This window comes from Cheilinus undulatus, linkage group 17 (genome assembly GCF_018320785.1).
Source record: "Cheilinus undulatus linkage group 17, ASM1832078v1, whole genome shotgun sequence".
NCBI classification, from domain to species: Eukaryota; Metazoa; Chordata; class Actinopteri; order Labriformes; family Labridae; genus Cheilinus; species Cheilinus undulatus.
Genome location: NC_054881.1, coordinates 33,894,145 through 33,911,952, shown reverse-complemented (window position 1 = coordinate 33,911,952; position 17,808 = coordinate 33,894,145). Strand labels below are relative to the sequence as shown.

General features: G+C 37.8%; 1 protein-coding gene across 2 annotated transcripts in view; it reads left to right on the top strand.

Annotated features, from left to right (window-relative positions):
- abl1 (c-abl oncogene 1, non-receptor tyrosine kinase) overlaps positions 1 to 17,808 on the top strand; it is a 54,738-nt gene that overhangs the window by 32,634 nt on the left and 4,296 nt on the right. For both annotated transcript variants that reach the window (XM_041810618.1, XM_041810619.1), the window contains 9 exons: positions 5,932 to 6,096; positions 8,853 to 9,148; positions 14,954 to 15,226; positions 15,392 to 15,476; positions 15,577 to 15,754; positions 16,287 to 16,471; positions 16,584 to 16,736; positions 16,825 to 16,914; positions 17,032 to 17,160. In XM_041810618.1, the coding sequence (XP_041666552.1) occupies positions 5,932 to 6,096; positions 8,853 to 9,148; positions 14,954 to 15,226; positions 15,392 to 15,476; positions 15,577 to 15,754; positions 16,287 to 16,471; positions 16,584 to 16,736; positions 16,825 to 16,914; positions 17,032 to 17,160 (1,554 nt within the window). The remainder of the gene's footprint in view (positions 1 to 5,931; positions 6,097 to 8,852; positions 9,149 to 14,953; positions 15,227 to 15,391; positions 15,477 to 15,576; positions 15,755 to 16,286; positions 16,472 to 16,583; positions 16,737 to 16,824; positions 16,915 to 17,031; positions 17,161 to 17,808) is intronic.

The window sequence follows — 17,808 nt, the reverse complement described above, 5'->3', positions numbered from 1 at the left end:
GTGTTTTAATTTTGGTTTTATTTTTTCTTTTTTCTTTATAGTCTCATTACTTTAAAAAAAATCAAATGACATTACTTCAGCACACATATAAATGCAGTTGTAAGGATTAGAAATATGTTTTTCAGCAATATATAAACAACTGGACTCATGAGTTTTTTGTCTTTTCAAATCAATCCCTCCTCAGCTTCTAATAGAAGGACTTGAATTGATAGAAATTAAGGAAGTAAAGAACGCTGCCAAAGATAAAACCAGTCACGTGCAGTTTGTTTTCATTAATACAAGGATACAGTACTGACACTTCTTGTACATAATTCCTCAAATATTCCACTCTCTTTTTTGTGCGTAACTTTTTCTTTAATGAAAAGTCCCCCCTCCCCGTATGAATTAAGTAAAGCTAACTGACTCTTTGACAACTGCCAACACACTTGCAGTGAATATTCTGCTGCTGCGTTCACTCACTTTTAGCATTAATTTCACTTGGGGGGCCTGCAGTAAATAAGTCAAGGAGGTTAATTGCATTTTGATTTTGTTTCCAAAGGTGTAAATCATCTCATTTACAATCACTGGAACCCAAACTAGTTCATCACTCTGAGACTTCATCACCACTTGATTTTAAAGTGGTCTGGTTATTGATGAAAATTCTTAGGTATCATTGTGTGAGGTCTGGCGCATTCCTTTACTCACAGCAGTGCAGTTATAGCCATGAATGCTTTACAGCCTCCACACGTATTTAATCATCCCGAGTGTCATCTCAGTACTGCAGCCAGGACATGCTTCAGTTTCTCCCATTTTCTGTTTCCTTCTCTCACTCACCTCAGTTTCCTTTATCACTTCTTTTATTTCCATCTCTCTCTCCCTCTCTCTTTTCTTTCCCTGAGCCTGTGTCGTCACCCTCCATGTGTCAGTGTGCCGTCACCCTCTCACAAAGAGCTGTGGTATTTGTGGCCCGTAAAGTGGACATGTGTGGCGTGGGCTGGTCAAATGTGCTGCCTACATTCTTTATGACCAAGCCAAACTCTTTGACAAATGGCATGTCTGGCTCTCTCAGATCTGAATCATGCCTTGTGCTTGATTGTCGGTCTTGACTAAACCCAAATTTGACAAAAACATCAACAAGACAACTTTTTTCTTTTTTTTTTTTTTTTTTTTTTGATTCAACTATCGTTTTATCTGTAACATTTCCTGGGGACACACCACTGTTGTTTGTGTTAGCAGGTACAAAGGAAGTGGTTCATGTGTGACTGCACTTTTTTTCATTAAATAAACACATAATACTTGTTTGCCTACATGTGATCTCTTGAGCACGTTTCTGAATCATCCCTTACTTTTGATAATGTGTAGATGTTGAGACATAAAGCTGGCTAAATGTCAACACTCATCATTACACTGGTTATTCAAGAGAGACACTTTTAGTCTTTCTTGACCATGTGGCCAGGGTCTGAAGTTAACATTTTTTTAAGTCTGTCTCTAGATACCTGTTTGTTTTCAATCTAACTGAAGCACTCATGATTTTTGCCCTAGACTACAGTAGGTTATTCCTTTTTTTTGCATGGAAACCAACCTAAACCGGAGAGTAAAATCCAATCAGTAGGCTCCAGATGAAATTCAGTCTGTCATGTTCTCACTGGCTTAATGGCAGGTTTGTTACCACCACATTTGGCTTTGATTGTCTCAGGGTGCTCCAGCTCACAAGCTTAGCTTGGCAGAAGAGGCTGTGTGAAAATCTTTCACCAATACACAGATTATCAACTTATCATGGGATTGGCTGTTGCCACTATAAATTCCATTTACTCTCTTTTGCTCATGCTTAAAATTGTTTACTTACATATTGCTTTTAGAAAGTATCAAGGCAAACTTTGCAAACATGACAAAGAAGCTCAATTCTTCATCAAGTAATCAGTACAATAATCAGTGTTGCCACAAAAAAAAAAAAAAAACTTCTCCTAATGGCAAAGACTTTGTGATTAAACTTGTATTATTTTAAACTGGGTTAGACTAAATAAAACTGCAAGATTGTTTATTAGTGCAACATCAACTTCAATTTTATGGGAAAGGCTAGAGTGTATAAAAAATGAGGTTGAGTGCCTCTTTATCATTTCAAACTTTCAAACATACTGATGTTATGGATTTAATTCCAGTAGATATTATTGCTGGTTGGAAGAACTATTAAAAATTGAGCTGTATATTAAATTGAAAGTTAAACACACATAATGATCTTTTCAAATAGAGTTTTGGCGCGCACACTTTAATTTGAGACTGAACTGCAGATGATATATGAATCAACGAAAATATCACCTGCAGTCATCTATAGTCCTTTACAAGCACTCGGTGAGAGAATTAAGCATATAAATGATTGGATAAACTTTAATTAAAAAATGTTACAAATAAAAATTTTCTGAAGAAATGCACACTTCAAAACAATCATTTTCTTCTGCATTTTCCTTGATAATCAAGTACGTAGACTCATGATGCCATTGATGTATTATATCATAATCACAATTTTTTTCCAGTAGATCTGTTTATCTTGACTGATCTCACGATTTGATTCAATTACTATCATCAGGCCAGCGATTCAGTTTAACATCATACTTCCTCCATTGCATCCTACATTTTCTATACAACTGTACATAGCTGCTTTTTATCAACGGAGGCAGACAGGCAAACTCCTGATTTAAATTTCTTTACAAAATAAATCTATTTCTTCTTTATATAATTTAACTAAATTATACTAAATAATATTTACAATAAAAATATAATGTAATATCTCCCCCTTATTTCAAATAAAAGATTTACATGATAAATAACAGCATTTGAAAAAACATAAATATTTAAGGGTTTAATACAATTATTATAATTATTGATTGAGCATCGTCACGTGTGACTAGTTCTACTGAAAAGACAGGAGAAGCTGTGTTATTTGAAATAGAATAGTGTTGAAATGTGTTGAGAGCAGCCCTGTTTTGAAGGGGTACAGGTTATCATTTTAGTATTTATGGTAGATCCAGCTGCAGGGGGAAAATGCACAAGAAGTGCCTGCCTGCATTGCTTATGAGCTGCCTTCATACCAGCATTGTCCATGACATTCACATCACGATGCATCATGGAAAAGATCATTTTCAAATATGGATGCACAGATAGCACATTATTCCAGATTTGAGTATGAATATGAGTACTTGATAATACCATATTGCTTTTGTCAGTGTAGAGTTTTTATTCCCTACCTTTTTTCAACCTCATTTATGTTAAAATCAATAAACTGCAGACATGGCTCCAACTTGAACACATACCCACATAATGAGGGACTAACATCGTGCTTTAAAATGATATGGAGGAAACTATCTGCTTTGTTGTATGAGTACAAGAGTAGACATAAGTGCTTAGGCCTAGGATTGATACCCAACACTGGTATTGGTATCTGTGCATCCCTATTTTCAACACCACTGTTGTCCAGTCTAATTGCAATTACATATTATCACCAAATTGTGCAGCACTAATCTAGAGTTTCTACATACCTACAAAATGTGAAATAAACCAACAGAGTCCTTTTTTCTGAAAATCTGACAGTCTTTCCAGAATCACCTTTCCTTGTGACATACAGCTGTTCTTGTGTCAGCATACCTCAATATGAGAAGGGTGGGGTTAAAAGGAGCATATTTGCATTTAAGGAAAGATACACCAAAAATGACATTCTGAGAAAGGCTGTTTAGAGCTGTTTAGAGGTTTATATAGGGCCAAATACCTCCTCTGCTGCATATTGTATTTTGACCAAAACAGATGTTTGATTTAAACCACAGAGGACTGTGTTAAAAGGTGGAAATAGGTATAATATGCCACCTTTAACATCATGTTTAAAACATTTACAGTCTTCTGCACCATTATGGCCCAACCAGACTCTCAGATGTTTTGCGACGGATATGCTCACTGTCCTTAGAGTCTGCATTAAACATGTATTAGCATCATTAAGTTTTAAACAACATGTGTGCAAAGAAACAGGAAAACTCCTAAATTATTTATGGCCAGGCCTTTAACTTGGCACTATGAATTTTCATCGTGCATCATCACTGTCTTATGCATAGCACTGAATTGCCTTGTTGTCAACTTGCCTTAATGAGGTTTTTATTCAACATATCATATAATTATTCAACATATAACATATAAAAAAAAAAAAAAAAAAAAAAAAAAACTACATAAACAACGTATATTTTAGGTACTCTGCCTTAAACTCTACACGGCAGCACTTGCGTCCAATTGGACCTGAAGCACTTGATGGCACTTACTGATGTTGTTTCTTCTTGTCTAGATCATTGCTTGTGTTGTTCTTGCTCTCAAATGTACGTCGCTTTGGAGAAAAGCGTCTGCTAAATGACATTGTAACATTGTAACATTGTAACATATCTGTACTTGCCTGCAGCTCTGTACGGACAACAGTCTACCGTGATTGTATCTTGATCACTTGTTGGTGCACATTGTTCTTTCCCTCAGGTCAAGTTGATTTTCCCTACATGCCTTGTCTTTGTTGGATACATAAGTTCTGGATGATTTTTCTTCCACTTCAGCCTCCATCAGACCAGACAGACCTTAGCAGTCTGTCACCAGGCATAATGTCTGCAAAAGATTAGATGATCTCACTGCTTATTCTCTGCTGAAACTCACTGTGGATGTGTGGAATTTTTCTAGCTAACATCCACTTATGCAATAAATGCGGTGAGTAATTTGTGATTTGCTACATTGTGCAGCTGGGGGACTTGATGTTGCTCCATTTTCTTTTTTCTGCAAACGATGAAAAGGTTTTATACAAAATATTATCTTTTCAGATAAACAGCCTTGATGATGCCAAATGTATCAATCCAAAAGGTTTCCAAGGCGAGCATCAAAACAATCTACATTTGTTTGTATGACATAGTTTTTGCATGGCACATAGTTATAGTTTATGGAATGTGTTTAGCTTTTGTAAGTGTCGCAGACAGTTTTGCAGTTGAAGAAGGACATAATTGTTAAATTACCATAGTAACAGATTAAGTCAGTATTTCCTTGTGGTCAGCAGATGTCTCTTTATTTTTTCTGTCTGTTTGGCTGTGTTTTCCTGTTCAAACAGTGTTAAAATTAATTGAAATTGTAGCTTATGTCATCCAGCTCCAACACAGTAATTACTGTAGTTGTATTATGTTAATCGCAAGCCATGCTGTTTCCTATTTTTTGCAAATTATTTGAGAGTGTTTCCACCTTGCTTCTCATTCCTTTTTTGTGAAACATTCACTGAAAGGCGAGAGCCTATCACAGCTTGAAGGATGAGGGCGTTTGTAGGCTTGGGGGGTTGAAATGTAAGATGTCTTTAAAACGTGTGACAACAGCTGGGCAAGCCACACAATCAACCTCATGTTGGGGCGAAATTCCTTTCTTCACCTCTCCTTTTCTTTTGTCTTTCTCCCTCCTAAACACAAGTTCCTTCATTTGTTCTTATTCATTCAGTTTTCCACATTTTTAAATTTTACTGTCAGTTTTATTGCTCTAAAATAACTATAATCCCAGCTGTCTGTAATCAGCATAAATATAACTTTCTCATTACCTTTGAGAGCAAACATGTCTGTTCTACATTTCCAGTGCAGACTCATGCTGAGACACATTCTCACGGTCTGAGATGTGGCACTTGTCTGGGTATTCAAGAAAATGAAGAGATAATCCAGGAAATGAAAAGTTATACAGACAGCGGGTCACATGATGGGGTTTGGGGCTCTAATCCCATGTAGGGAATCACAGCTGATGACCTGCTTTTTGAGGAGAAGTAGGCATGGACATTGCTGCTGACTCATCCTGAATCCGTATGGGAAAAAGCCTACACACCTACAGATTCCTATGAAATATATTGTTTGAAATTTCCCCTTGCAATTCTGTGTAACAGCATTTTTTCTGCTTATTGTTTTTTTTTTCCAGAAGCTCTCCAGAGACCAGACTTTGAGAGCCAGGGACTGACAGAAGCAGCTCGCTGGAACTCCAAAGAGAACTTGTTGGCCGGACCAAGCGAGAATGACCCCAACCTGTTTGTCGCACTCTATGATTTTGTCGCAAGCGGTGACAACACACTCAGCATTACTAAAGGTAAACAAGGAGAAAGCAGTACAATTCACTGCCCTTTTTATGCTCAATTTGGAGAAATTATTCTTAAAATGTGCAAAATGGTTCAATCACTATTAAAGATGCACATATATCCCAAAATATGACTTGGGGGTTGAGTGATGTTAGGGTTTTTCTGGCACCGAACCAATAACCAATATTTGAAACTGATATTCATTTAAAGCAAAGATGAAAATCTTTCAGTGAAAAGTCAGAATTTAGATTAGTAAAGATAAATACGTACAACAACGATAAAGGTGATTTTTTTTTATCTCTGATGACTGTACACCTGTGACATTTTGTGTATGTATTAACTGATTATAATTTTTGCCCCCACATTAAGTTAAAGAAGCAAAACCTCAGTCTAAAAATGTTCAAATAGACGTATGAGTCAAGATCTTACATTTATAAGTATGATTATGTCAAACAAAATACAGCATACTCAGTGTGACAAAAGCAAAAACAGGATTTCAAAATAATAGATCATACAACTTGATTATACTGATGCATTAATGTTTAAATCGATTAAATGTTACTGATTCTTAAGGTGGAGCTCCTGAATTTCCCTCAGGATTAATAAAGTAGCTCTCTTATTAATATGCATACCTTAATTTTAATAGAACATGGATTTGTTGGTGACTTTTGTATTAATAATCTGAGGTAACTATTAACAACATTATATTAGTAATCTAAATCAATATTTTTAATTGAAGAGAGTATTTTCCCTCCTATATCTGGTGGTGCAAACTTAAATGCAATTGTTGTGAAGTACAGTCTAGGAGCTTAAATAAATCCCTGCTGTGTAACTTTAAGAAGCAACATTAATTTATTAACATTAGTTCAATACATTGTTTCAAACCCATTGGTTTACACTACAGGCTAACATTAGCGGCTAACAAAGTTCACTACAGGAACATTTACTCTGGTGTGACTGTGAGACTGGAAAAGGCTGGCATTATAGAAACTCTGCAGTGAACTGTGGTGATTTCAGAGTTCCAGTGTGGAGGATCGAGGTGTTTTTAACTGAAGAAATAACCAATATATTACCTTGTCAGTGTGACACGATCAAAACTCCACTCACTCCACATATATCTTAATTTATTACACACCAGGCAGCTGTGTTGATTGGCTAGAACTCCTATGGCTTCTTAGCAAATCTGATAGAGTTATGGGCTGGACATAGGTTAGAGTGTAAGTAAAGGAGAACAAACCCAGAGGGGAAGAAGCACATGCAGCACAGCTAAAGAAGGAGATTTTTTTAATTTGTTAATCATATTGGTGATTGGTAGAATTAAATACAGAAGCAGGTAAGCAGCAGAATGCTAAATATTGATGTCAATATTAACAGACCAATATTGGTCATCTCCTTGTATCATAAAATATCAATGTAAGAAAACAGGAACATTATATTTAAATTGAATTAAATATTATAAATCTGGCCAGAGGGAGCTGCAAGATTCAAAAGTCAAAGTCATATGCAAGTTTAACATAAATCTGGTCAATTTCAATTGAATTTACAAAATTGTATTTATTGCAATACTTGTTTAAACCGACAGATGCCACTATCTGTTTTAGTTGTCTCTTGTCTAACTTTAGAAGCTAGAGCAGTCGCTTCTTTTTAAAAAGATAATATGATAGTTGATTTTTAGTTACTATACAACTTCAAATTTAAAATATATTGCATGCATTATTAAAAAAAAAGGAATACTATTTTTTTTACCACCTCATTCCTACAGATAATATTTTGCGTAAACTTTGGGTGTTACTTCCAGTGGCCTCTGTCAAACCAGCATTTTCTGTAGTCATGAGACACTAATCCTGATTAGAAGAGCAAATCAGAGATAAGAAAAATGTGTGAAATTTATTCAGAATATTATGATTAGTCCTCTGCCTTCCACTATCAAGGAGTAAGAGGTCAATATTGGAGAAATTGCCTCAGATAATGCACACAAGTATATTTAGCTAAATTTATAAGTACTTTATCGGTAATTGCATAGTAAAGACAATGGCATTTGGTTAAAGGAGGGGGTCACAACCTTATATACTGTAAAGCAGATGTAGATCTCAGACAGAGTGAATGTATGAGCCAAGTTTTCGTCTCTACAAGTCAATGCACTGTATCAGAAATATGAAAATTTGCTTTTAATCGTGCACCCTCTCTGTCTCCATCCCTTTCTGACTCTCACTTCCTAACAATAGTCTCACGCGTGGGTTTTTTTTTCCACTGAACTTTCTGTAAAAACAATACCACAGATGGGTCAGACAAACAGAGGAAGGAAGAAGAGAACATGTGCGCCGGAATAAACAAGAACAGTCCTGTTTGACATTACTTTCCAGGTCTAGAATGAGGCTGTACTAAAAAAACAGAAAGTTATGTGGTTCTATACAGCCATATTATGTCGTCTTTGGGATCAGAGGGTACCCAAACATGTAAGTTGACTTTGAGGATTTTAATGTCCAATTTATATTTTTGTTGTATCTGTTCCAAACAGAGGTAGAGAAGTACATTTGTTTCAAGGTCACCACATAACTTGTTTAAGCCCCTGCTAGTGGGGAACAGAGCAAATGAGACATAAGCTACAGTGAGCTCCTTTCTGTCTGACTTGAACATGCTGACAGTCTGCCTTCTAAAATAATCTCTTCAGGCTCACGTGAATGAGCTGTACAATACTATAAGAAGTAGGCAGCCAATGAGATATCTATTAGTATGATATTTAGAATTTTACTCTCTTGTTGACCAGGGGAGAAGCTGCGTGTGCTTGGTTACAACCACAATGGCGAGTGGTGCGAGGCACAGACCAAGAATGGCCAGGGTTGGGTGCCATCCAACTACATCACCCCCGTCAACAGCCTGGAGAAGCACAGTTGGTACCATGGGCCTGTGTCGCGCAACGCTGCAGAGTACCTGCTCAGCTCGGGCATCAATGGGAGCTTCTTGGTCCGAGAGAGCGAGAGCAGCCCCGGCCAGAGGTCTATCTCTCTGCGGTACGAGGGGAGAGTGTACCATTATAGGATCAACACTGCATCTGACGGCAAGGTAGGCTTCAGGGAGCACACACAGGATGTCTATGACCAGTTGATATAGGCTTTTTTTTACTGTTTGTCTGTTTGGCAATTAAAAAAAAAACCTGCTCAAAGAAATTCTTGCTGGGTTCATGTATGCTGGGATGTTAAAGACTTGTAATTGTAGTGTGATTTAGTATGTAGTGTAATCACAATGCTAATAATTCTTAAAGTAGAAACAAACAGAAAAACTTTTGAAAGACAGTATTTTGATGCTAGACGCAATACCAAAAGATGCAACTGTCAAATTTGCACAAATAAATTTAAATTGGCAACATATCTCTCCCCCTCTTCATTTAAGTGATGGCTTTTGGTCAAAAAAATGGCGAAAGATCTGAATATTTTATTTTGATTGATCTCAGATCTAAAAGTGAATTTAAAATGGCTAAAATTGCATCTTTCTCTTCACTGCCATTGTTTTTGCTAATGCTAGCATTACAGAAGTCATTGCTTCATCTTTTAACTTCATACTTACATCTTTAATCAGTACTAAAACAGTTTCATTGAATCGAATGAAACTGTTTTTGAAACTGCTGTGCTAAATTAACACTGGTCTTTATTTTAATACTTGTAATAATTAACATTGGTGTATAACAGGCCACATCAGAGAGTATGGTCTAGACCTGCCCTCTTTGTAAAGTGTCTTGATATAACTTTGGTTATAAATTGGCACTATAAAAACAATGATTGATTGATTGATTGAATTTGGCACTTTTCTACAATCAGTCATTGAAATAATAGAAATAATTTAGCTTTGAAACATGCACTAAAAATAATAAAAGTTACCGGTGTTACACAACTTTAATTTTGTGTTGTTCTCCATCAGCTGTAGTTGCAAAGTACTTACTGCTGTTAAGTAGAAATAAAGCAGCCAGATGCACTCATCAAGGGATGGGCTTAATTTGTGTTGCTTGAAACTGCAGTGCCTTAGATTTGTTCAGTTAGGGGGCATGAAACATATTCAATCTTGTTTTTACTTGTACAATTTTTTAAATTTTAGATGGCATTTGTCTAAATACTTGGTCAAATTTCCACAGTCTAGTTAGTGTTTTATATGTATTTTTTTATTCCTCTTTTTCATGGAACTGCTTGCTCATGTTATTTACAGCAGTTTATTTTATACAACAGAAAAAATGTCAAAATGCAAGTTCAATGGAATATTACATTAAGATGGAAATTACAGAAAATGGCTGGCAGGGGGAAAAAGTGAAAATCAGGTGACAATGTACAATGCAAAAAAAACTAGGGCTGTCAGCATTTATCGCAAATTAGTAAGGTCTGTCAAAAATTATGTGCACCTTGTACTATCGAACACACACCTTTTTTACTGTTTCCTTATTTCCTTTTTAATCCATAACAACTTCCCTTTTCCATGGTTAAGTTCGTGTTTTAAACATGCCTCTAAAAACATTACTCCTCATTCTCTTTTCACATTTATCTGCTTCTTGGACATGTCTATATCTATCTAAACTTCAGCCCATTAACACTTGTGGCCCCTCCATCAGTTGTGCATTAAAGCAGGATGAGCAGCCGATGGACACAGGCTGAAGTTTTCATTTGAAAACTTAGGGGGAAAACTTAGATGTAAACACTTGCAAAATTCATAGCGTGACTTTATCTAATAAAACTAGTGTTTATATCCTGTTTTTAAATTTATATGCTTGCACAAACTGCAACCTGCTGTCTGCAACTTGACAAGCTGAATCACAAGTAACAGCATCAGACAGCTTGGTTGAAGCTGCAACGGCAGCGTTCAGACCACTGCAACTGTCACCCACACCATTCATAAAAATGTGTCACTGTGTCGTGAATCTTGGTTCTGAGCTGAGCTTAAAAGGCCAGAAACACTAAATTTCATTTGTCTGCACAAATAATGCAGTAAAGGAGTTTTCCAAAGGTTGTGCTTCAGTGATCTAAAACACAGTTTTGTGTGTAAGAAAAGCCAGTATGCTCAGAAAAACCTCATTTTTGCGCCTTAAAGGTTTGCAGTTACCCTGTCTTTAAAAATGTACTATTTTTTTAATCATTCAGAGATTCACAATGCAAAGACAAAATTAAAGATGCAATAGTTAATACTTATTTCTCCTAAATGCTTTTAAGGGCTATGGAGTGTTGCATCATGTTATAAAACATCAGCATGTAAAACAAAACAATGTATCTGTAGCACTTAAGGAATCCTTTATCCCAAAAGTAATAATAGATTCCTCCAGGCAATATTTCAATGTATGCACAGCTGACTTATTCAGTGGGATTCCCCCCAAAAACGCCATGTCAATAGAGAAGCAGCTGCCATTTTGGCTCCGTCACCCTCCTGTCTGTGATGCAGTGAGGTGAGCTAGCATGAGGAACGCTAGCTATGACAAGAATGCCTCTAACCACCGCTGTGCTGCTCATAATGGACAGCAGACGCTTGGCTGGCCAGACACTGACGCCCATGCTAAGACATGCATTAGCACGGACAGATGCAGCCAAGTATGCGCACACACAACACCAATGGTCGCACACACACTCATGGTTCACCATCTCATATTGTTTTCCATCCTCCCACTGAGCTAAAACTCAAGAGTCTGGTATGATCCACTCCTCCAGTGATTTGAGATTACCTCAGTGCTCTGAGCTGCAAAACTGACCTCCATGATTAACACTGCTCTGAATAACTAAGGCTTTTTTCTAGTAAAACTGTTTTTCCCACCAAGATTTACTTAACGGTCAAGCCAAGAGAGCAGCCAACTAACCATTAAATCCTCCTTTGATTTCAGCTGCCTTTTCACTGCAGTCAAAGTTCTTCTTTTTCCCTATTCTCCTCCACGTGCCCTGTGCTCGCTCAAAGAGTCTGCTCAAAAATAATGAAATGCACAGCGCACATTTTGGAGAAAATCATTTCAGGGTTATGTAAGACTTGGACAATGGAAAAGGCTGTGTCCACTGAGCCCTGACCAATATCCTTCCGTCTGCCAGCTTCCTGACTAATGCTTTGTAGGTTTTGAATGAGCTGAGGCCACTTTTTATGAGCAAAATATTAAGATGTAGTTTTGTGATGATTTAGAGGATTAACTTACCCTTTTGAACAGCAAAATTCCTGTCATTTCTCTTATTGTATTCATTTTTTTTAATTACACATAAACACAACCATTTAAATACATTTGTACCACTGTTAGTCACCATAATGAGATGTGTTAAACTCTTGATTCTGACAGAGCAATGGTCTTCTACCCCTTGATACCATTGCTACAAAGAGCAGAAAGTTGCAAGAAATCACAGACTCTTGAGGACTAACACTAATAATGTTAATATGCTTAAAAAAGACATAAACCTGCATGTTTTGACATAAAATTTCACAAAAGAATGTATGCTCTTGAACATACAGTGCTTATAGAGATCATGGTCAATATGCTTTTGCTTTTTTGACAAAAAAAAAGTCAAAAATCCCTCTTTAATGGCAAAGTGAAAACAAATTTCTACAAAGTAATGCCAAATAAATAAAAATATGTGATGTAAAAGAAGTACCTGCATTAATATTCAATATATTCATATTTACCCTCTTTAAAGTGGCTGACCTAATTCAACAAAGGTCCAGCCAGTTGGTTCTAGTAGTCTCAGAACTAGTGAAGTGGGGATCACCTGAGTACAGTAAATTTGTATCAAGTGATTGTAAGTTGAAGACACCATTAAAACAAAAGAAAATTCCAGGCAACTCAGAGAAAAGGTTGTTGAAAAGTATATGTCAGGGGATGGATACATAAAAATCTCCAAGGCATTGAGCATTCAGTTCAGTTAAATCCGTTATCGAGGAATGCCACATGTGTAAATCTGCCTAGATCAGGTCATCCTCATAAACTGAGTCACCATGCAAGAAGAAGACTAGTGAGAGAGGCCACCAAGACACCTATGACTACTCTGAAGGAGTTCCAAGCTTCAGCAGCTGAGATGGGAGAGACTCTGCACATAACAGCTGTTGCCTGGGTTCCTCACCAGTCAAAGCTTTATGGGAGAGTGGAAAACGAAAAGCCAGTGTTGACGAAAGCTCAGATTAAATCTCAACCAGAGTTCATCAAAAGGCATGTGGGAGACTCCATGGTCAAGTGGAAGAGAGTTCTTGGGACCGATGAGACAAGACACTTGACAGATACCCTAAACCCTAAAATCAGTATAAACACGCTCCCCACTGTGAAGCACAGTGGTGGCAGCATCATGCTGTGGGGATGCTTCTCATCAGCCGACCATGGAAGGCTTGTAAAGGTATAAGGTAAAATGAATGTGGCAAAATATAGGAAGATCTTGGAGGACAATCTTATTCAGTCTGCAAGAGGACTACAGCTTGGGAGAAGATTTATTTTCCAGCAAGACAATGACCTGAAACATACAGCTTAAGCTACAAAGAAATGGTTTAAAGACAACAAGATGAATGTTCTGGAGCTGCCGAGTCAAAGCCCAGGCCTCAGTCCAATAGAGAATTTTTGGCTGGACTTGAAAAGGGCTGTCCATACCCGATCCCCATGCAACCTGACAGAGCTTGAGCAGTTTCCCAAAGAAGATTGGAGTTAAATTGCAGCATCCAGATGTGCTAGCCTGACTGAAATCTCTCCACACAGACTCAGAGCTTTGATTGTAGCCAAAGGTGCATCTGCTAAATACTGACTTGAAGGGGGTGTATATTAATGCAGTTGGTTATTTTTATTTTTTTTAATTGACATTACTTTGTAGAATTCTGTTTTCACTCTGACGGTAAAGATTGTTTTTGTCAAAAAAGCCAAATTGTAATGAACACGAATGATTTATTAAACTAACAAAAGGGTAAAACATCCAATGGGATTAAGGTGTTTTATAGGCACTGTATTTTGTTATCTGGTTATTGTCCTGGGTGGTTATCAGGGCTGATATCCTGCATATCTGGGTATTTTACCCATTGGCAATAAATTAACGGAAGACAAAGCGTTCTGCTCTGGCTCTGCTAGAGTGTTCGTCTTCCCTTCTGGCTCTAATTTCCTACCCACAACACTATCTGATTGGCTAGATGGGTAAGGAATAAGAAATCAACACTAAAGAGACAGTGACCAAGAATATTGCTCTATTTTTTAGATTTCAGTAACTGCTGTTGTTTTTGTTTGCTGTATGTACGTTTGGACATACATAAGATATCACCAGTTAGTCTTTCTCTTTAACAGCCGATCTGCTAAATTGTATATCAATAATAGATATCAGTTATTGGTCTCATTAACTATTCATAATTAGTTTCAGACTTGAAAAATCAGTATCAGTCAACCCCTTACAGTTATGTTTCATGTCTGCTGAACTGGAAAGAAAATTTCAACAGACAGGAATGATATTCATGCAGATCTGTTTACATTGTCTCATTTCACCATCAGTGGAAATTTTCAGTTTAATGTGAGAAATGAGAGCCAGTTTAACTCATTTTATGAAGGCTTCAGAGTTAAATTTTACAATGGAAACATCTAGTGTAGATTCCGAGGAACCATTTGCTTAGTGAACGAAATACAGTGCATTAAAAAAGTATTCAGGTCCAAAATGTTGTCTTGCAACCTGATGCTGCTGTTGAAAAATTAATTTTAATTCTCATTAATCCACACTTGGTGAAAAACCACATGGTTTAATTGTTTAATAACTTTCTAAGAGTCCAGCTGCAAAATTTCGAAAAAAAACAGTTGTTATTGGTGATTGTTTTTATAGTAAATTGTTAAATTATGTTGATTATCCTTGACCAAACTGGCTTGACCTCTCATGCACATGTAATCAAACCTAGAATCTCTTTTCTCTGCAGCTCTACGTCTCGTCAGAAAGCCGTTTTAACACACTGGCCGAGCTGGTGCACCACCACTCCACGGTGGCTGACGGCCTCATCACTACGCTGCACTACCCAGCGCCCAAACGCAACAAGCCCACAATCTACGGAGTCTCCCCCAACTACGACAAGTGGGAGATGGAACGCACTGACATCACTATGAAACACAAGCTTGGAGGGGGGCAGTATGGGGAGGTTTATGAGGGGGTTTGGAAGAAGTACAACCTCACTGTGGCTGTCAAAACACTAAAGGTAAGCAGACCTAAAATTTAGATATAAATGTGACAAACATTCATTCAGTTTCAACACCGTCAGTTACTAATGTTTATTTTGGCTGCATAATGGCTCCATCTGGTGATACAAAGAGGAAACTGCATCATTTACTTGTGCTCACTTTTTGTTTATTACTTTGTCCAGGAGGACACTATGGAGGTGGAGGAGTTTCTAAAGGAGGCTGCTGTTATGAAAGAGATCAAACACCCCAATCTGGTACAACTGTTAGGTATGCAATTAGCTCACTTTCTCTTTCTGTCAGTTGAGTTTCTAAAGGCAAGAAGTGAAAAAAAATGGCACAGTATTGATGGATGTTGTTTCTTTGTTAGGTGTGTGCACTCGGGAGCCCCCGTTCTACATTATCACAGAGTTTATGACCCATGGGAACCTTCTAGACTACCTGAGGGAGTGCAACAGAGAGGAGGTGAATGCAGTGGTGCTGCTCCACATGGCCACGCAGATCTCCTCTGCCATGGAGTACCTGGAGAAAAAAAACTTTATCCACAGGTGGGTGTGAATACCTGAGACATTAATTTATATTAGCAAGGGTTTGTCAAGCACCAAGATGACAAATCCCGGCAGGAATTTTCTCAATCAGAACTGGAAGAATACTACATACTAAATAAAAGGTTTTTTCCTTGTCTGCTCTCCTCACACTCCCTGATCTGTTCACCCTGGAGGACAGACTCCTATCACAGACGAGTTGATGTTGTAACACTGCCTGTTTGTTCTGGCACGTTTAACAAGCTCTTTTAGAGGAGATGAAATAATTTATGTCGTTTGTATTTGCCAAAGTAAGTTTTAATTTTCAAACCTGACAAGATGCAGCTTGTGGCTCTGCTTTACGCAAAACAGCTGTGGAAATCCAACACTTCAGTCCGTGTTGTAACAAGACAAACTCTTGATTCTTGCGTTCTTACTTTCTTTTTGTTTTTTCTTACCGTCAAGCCAGATTTTTCACCCTTTCTGACTTGTTTTCAGTCTATTCCTGAATTTTAGAAGTTAACTATGAGCTCTTCTCTCTGTTTATTTCCTGCAGGGACTTAGCTGCTCGAAACTGTCTGGTTGGAGAGAACCACCTGGTAAAAGTGGCAGATTTCGGCTTGAGCAGGCTGATGACTGGAGACACCTACACAGCTCATGCTGGGGCCAAATTCCCCATTAAGTGGACTGCTCCAGAGAGTCTGGCATACAACAAGTTCTCAATTAAGTCTGATGTCTGGGGTAGGTTTGATTTCATGTAGACAGCTCTAAAAATACTACTCAGTAAAATTCTATTTAGTTATTCAGTTCTCTACTACTGTGAATACTAATTGTCTTATTTCTGCAACTTCAGCATTTGGCGTGCTGCTGTGGGAGATTGCCACCTACGGGATGTCTCCCTACCCCGGTATTGACCTGTCCCAGGTGTATGAGCTGCTGGAGAAAGACTATCGCATGGACCGACCTGAAGGCTGCCCTGAGAAGGTCTACGAGCTCATGAGAGCCTGTGAGTATCGAAACTTATCCGTACAGGACTTTATCAGAGGTACCAAATTCTTTTTTTAAGGAAACTTTTTCTTTTGTTTTTCTCTCAGGTTGGAGGTGGAACCCTTCAGAACGTCCATCTTTTGCTGAAACCCACCAAGCCTTTGAGACCATGTTTCAAGAGTCAAGCATCTCTGATGGTCTGTGCAACAGTCTTTAAGACCCCCGATATTCTCTTAAAATGAACACAGCAGTGTTCAGTACAGAGAAGTCATTTTTTGCTGCTTGTTGAATCCTGTCCGTGGTTGTGTTTTTAGAGGTGGAAAAGGAGCTCGGAAAGAAAGAGAAGAAGGCAGCCTTAGGCCCCATCCAGCAGGCTCCAGAGCTGCCCACCAAAACCAGAACTCTCCGCAAAAACATGGACACCCGTGACGGAGATAGTCCAGGTGAGACACGCTCAACTTGATGCATTGATGCATAAAATATTTCATGAAAATTTGTTTTATACCAAGGGGTTCAGGAGAGTAAATAGTGGAATACTTAACATCATGATCTAATCATCAAATTTGGAAAATGACTGTTTCTTTCACCATAAAGTGCTTCGCTAATAAAATGTAGTTATGCTCTCATAATGTGAAGAGATTATAGTGAAAGCTGTAAAAGAAAAGCCCTGGGACAACAGTTGCCTAGTGGGTCGTCTGCACTAGGATTTGGCTGTATTCATCTTATTAATACATCATACCCTCCCCTAATTTACCAGGGTATATGGTATTACCACCAGGTTGTAAAAGCACTCATACAAGCACTCATTGGCATGCACATGCAAATATGGCAAGCAGGCACTTTACTTAATCATTTACCAAAATGCTTCAGGTCAAATACAGCGTTTATAGGGTGATGTTTACAGGGGTGCTGGAAGTGACTTACAGTTGAAGCATTGTTCTCATAACAGTTAAATGATCATTTCAGGCCAGAGGTACAAACAAAGTTTCTATATTTCCTCTTGCTCTGTGACACATACACTCTTTTCCTCTCCTCCCTCCCCTCCTCCCAGATGTAATATGAGAAATAATAATCAATCAAGTAATGGTCAG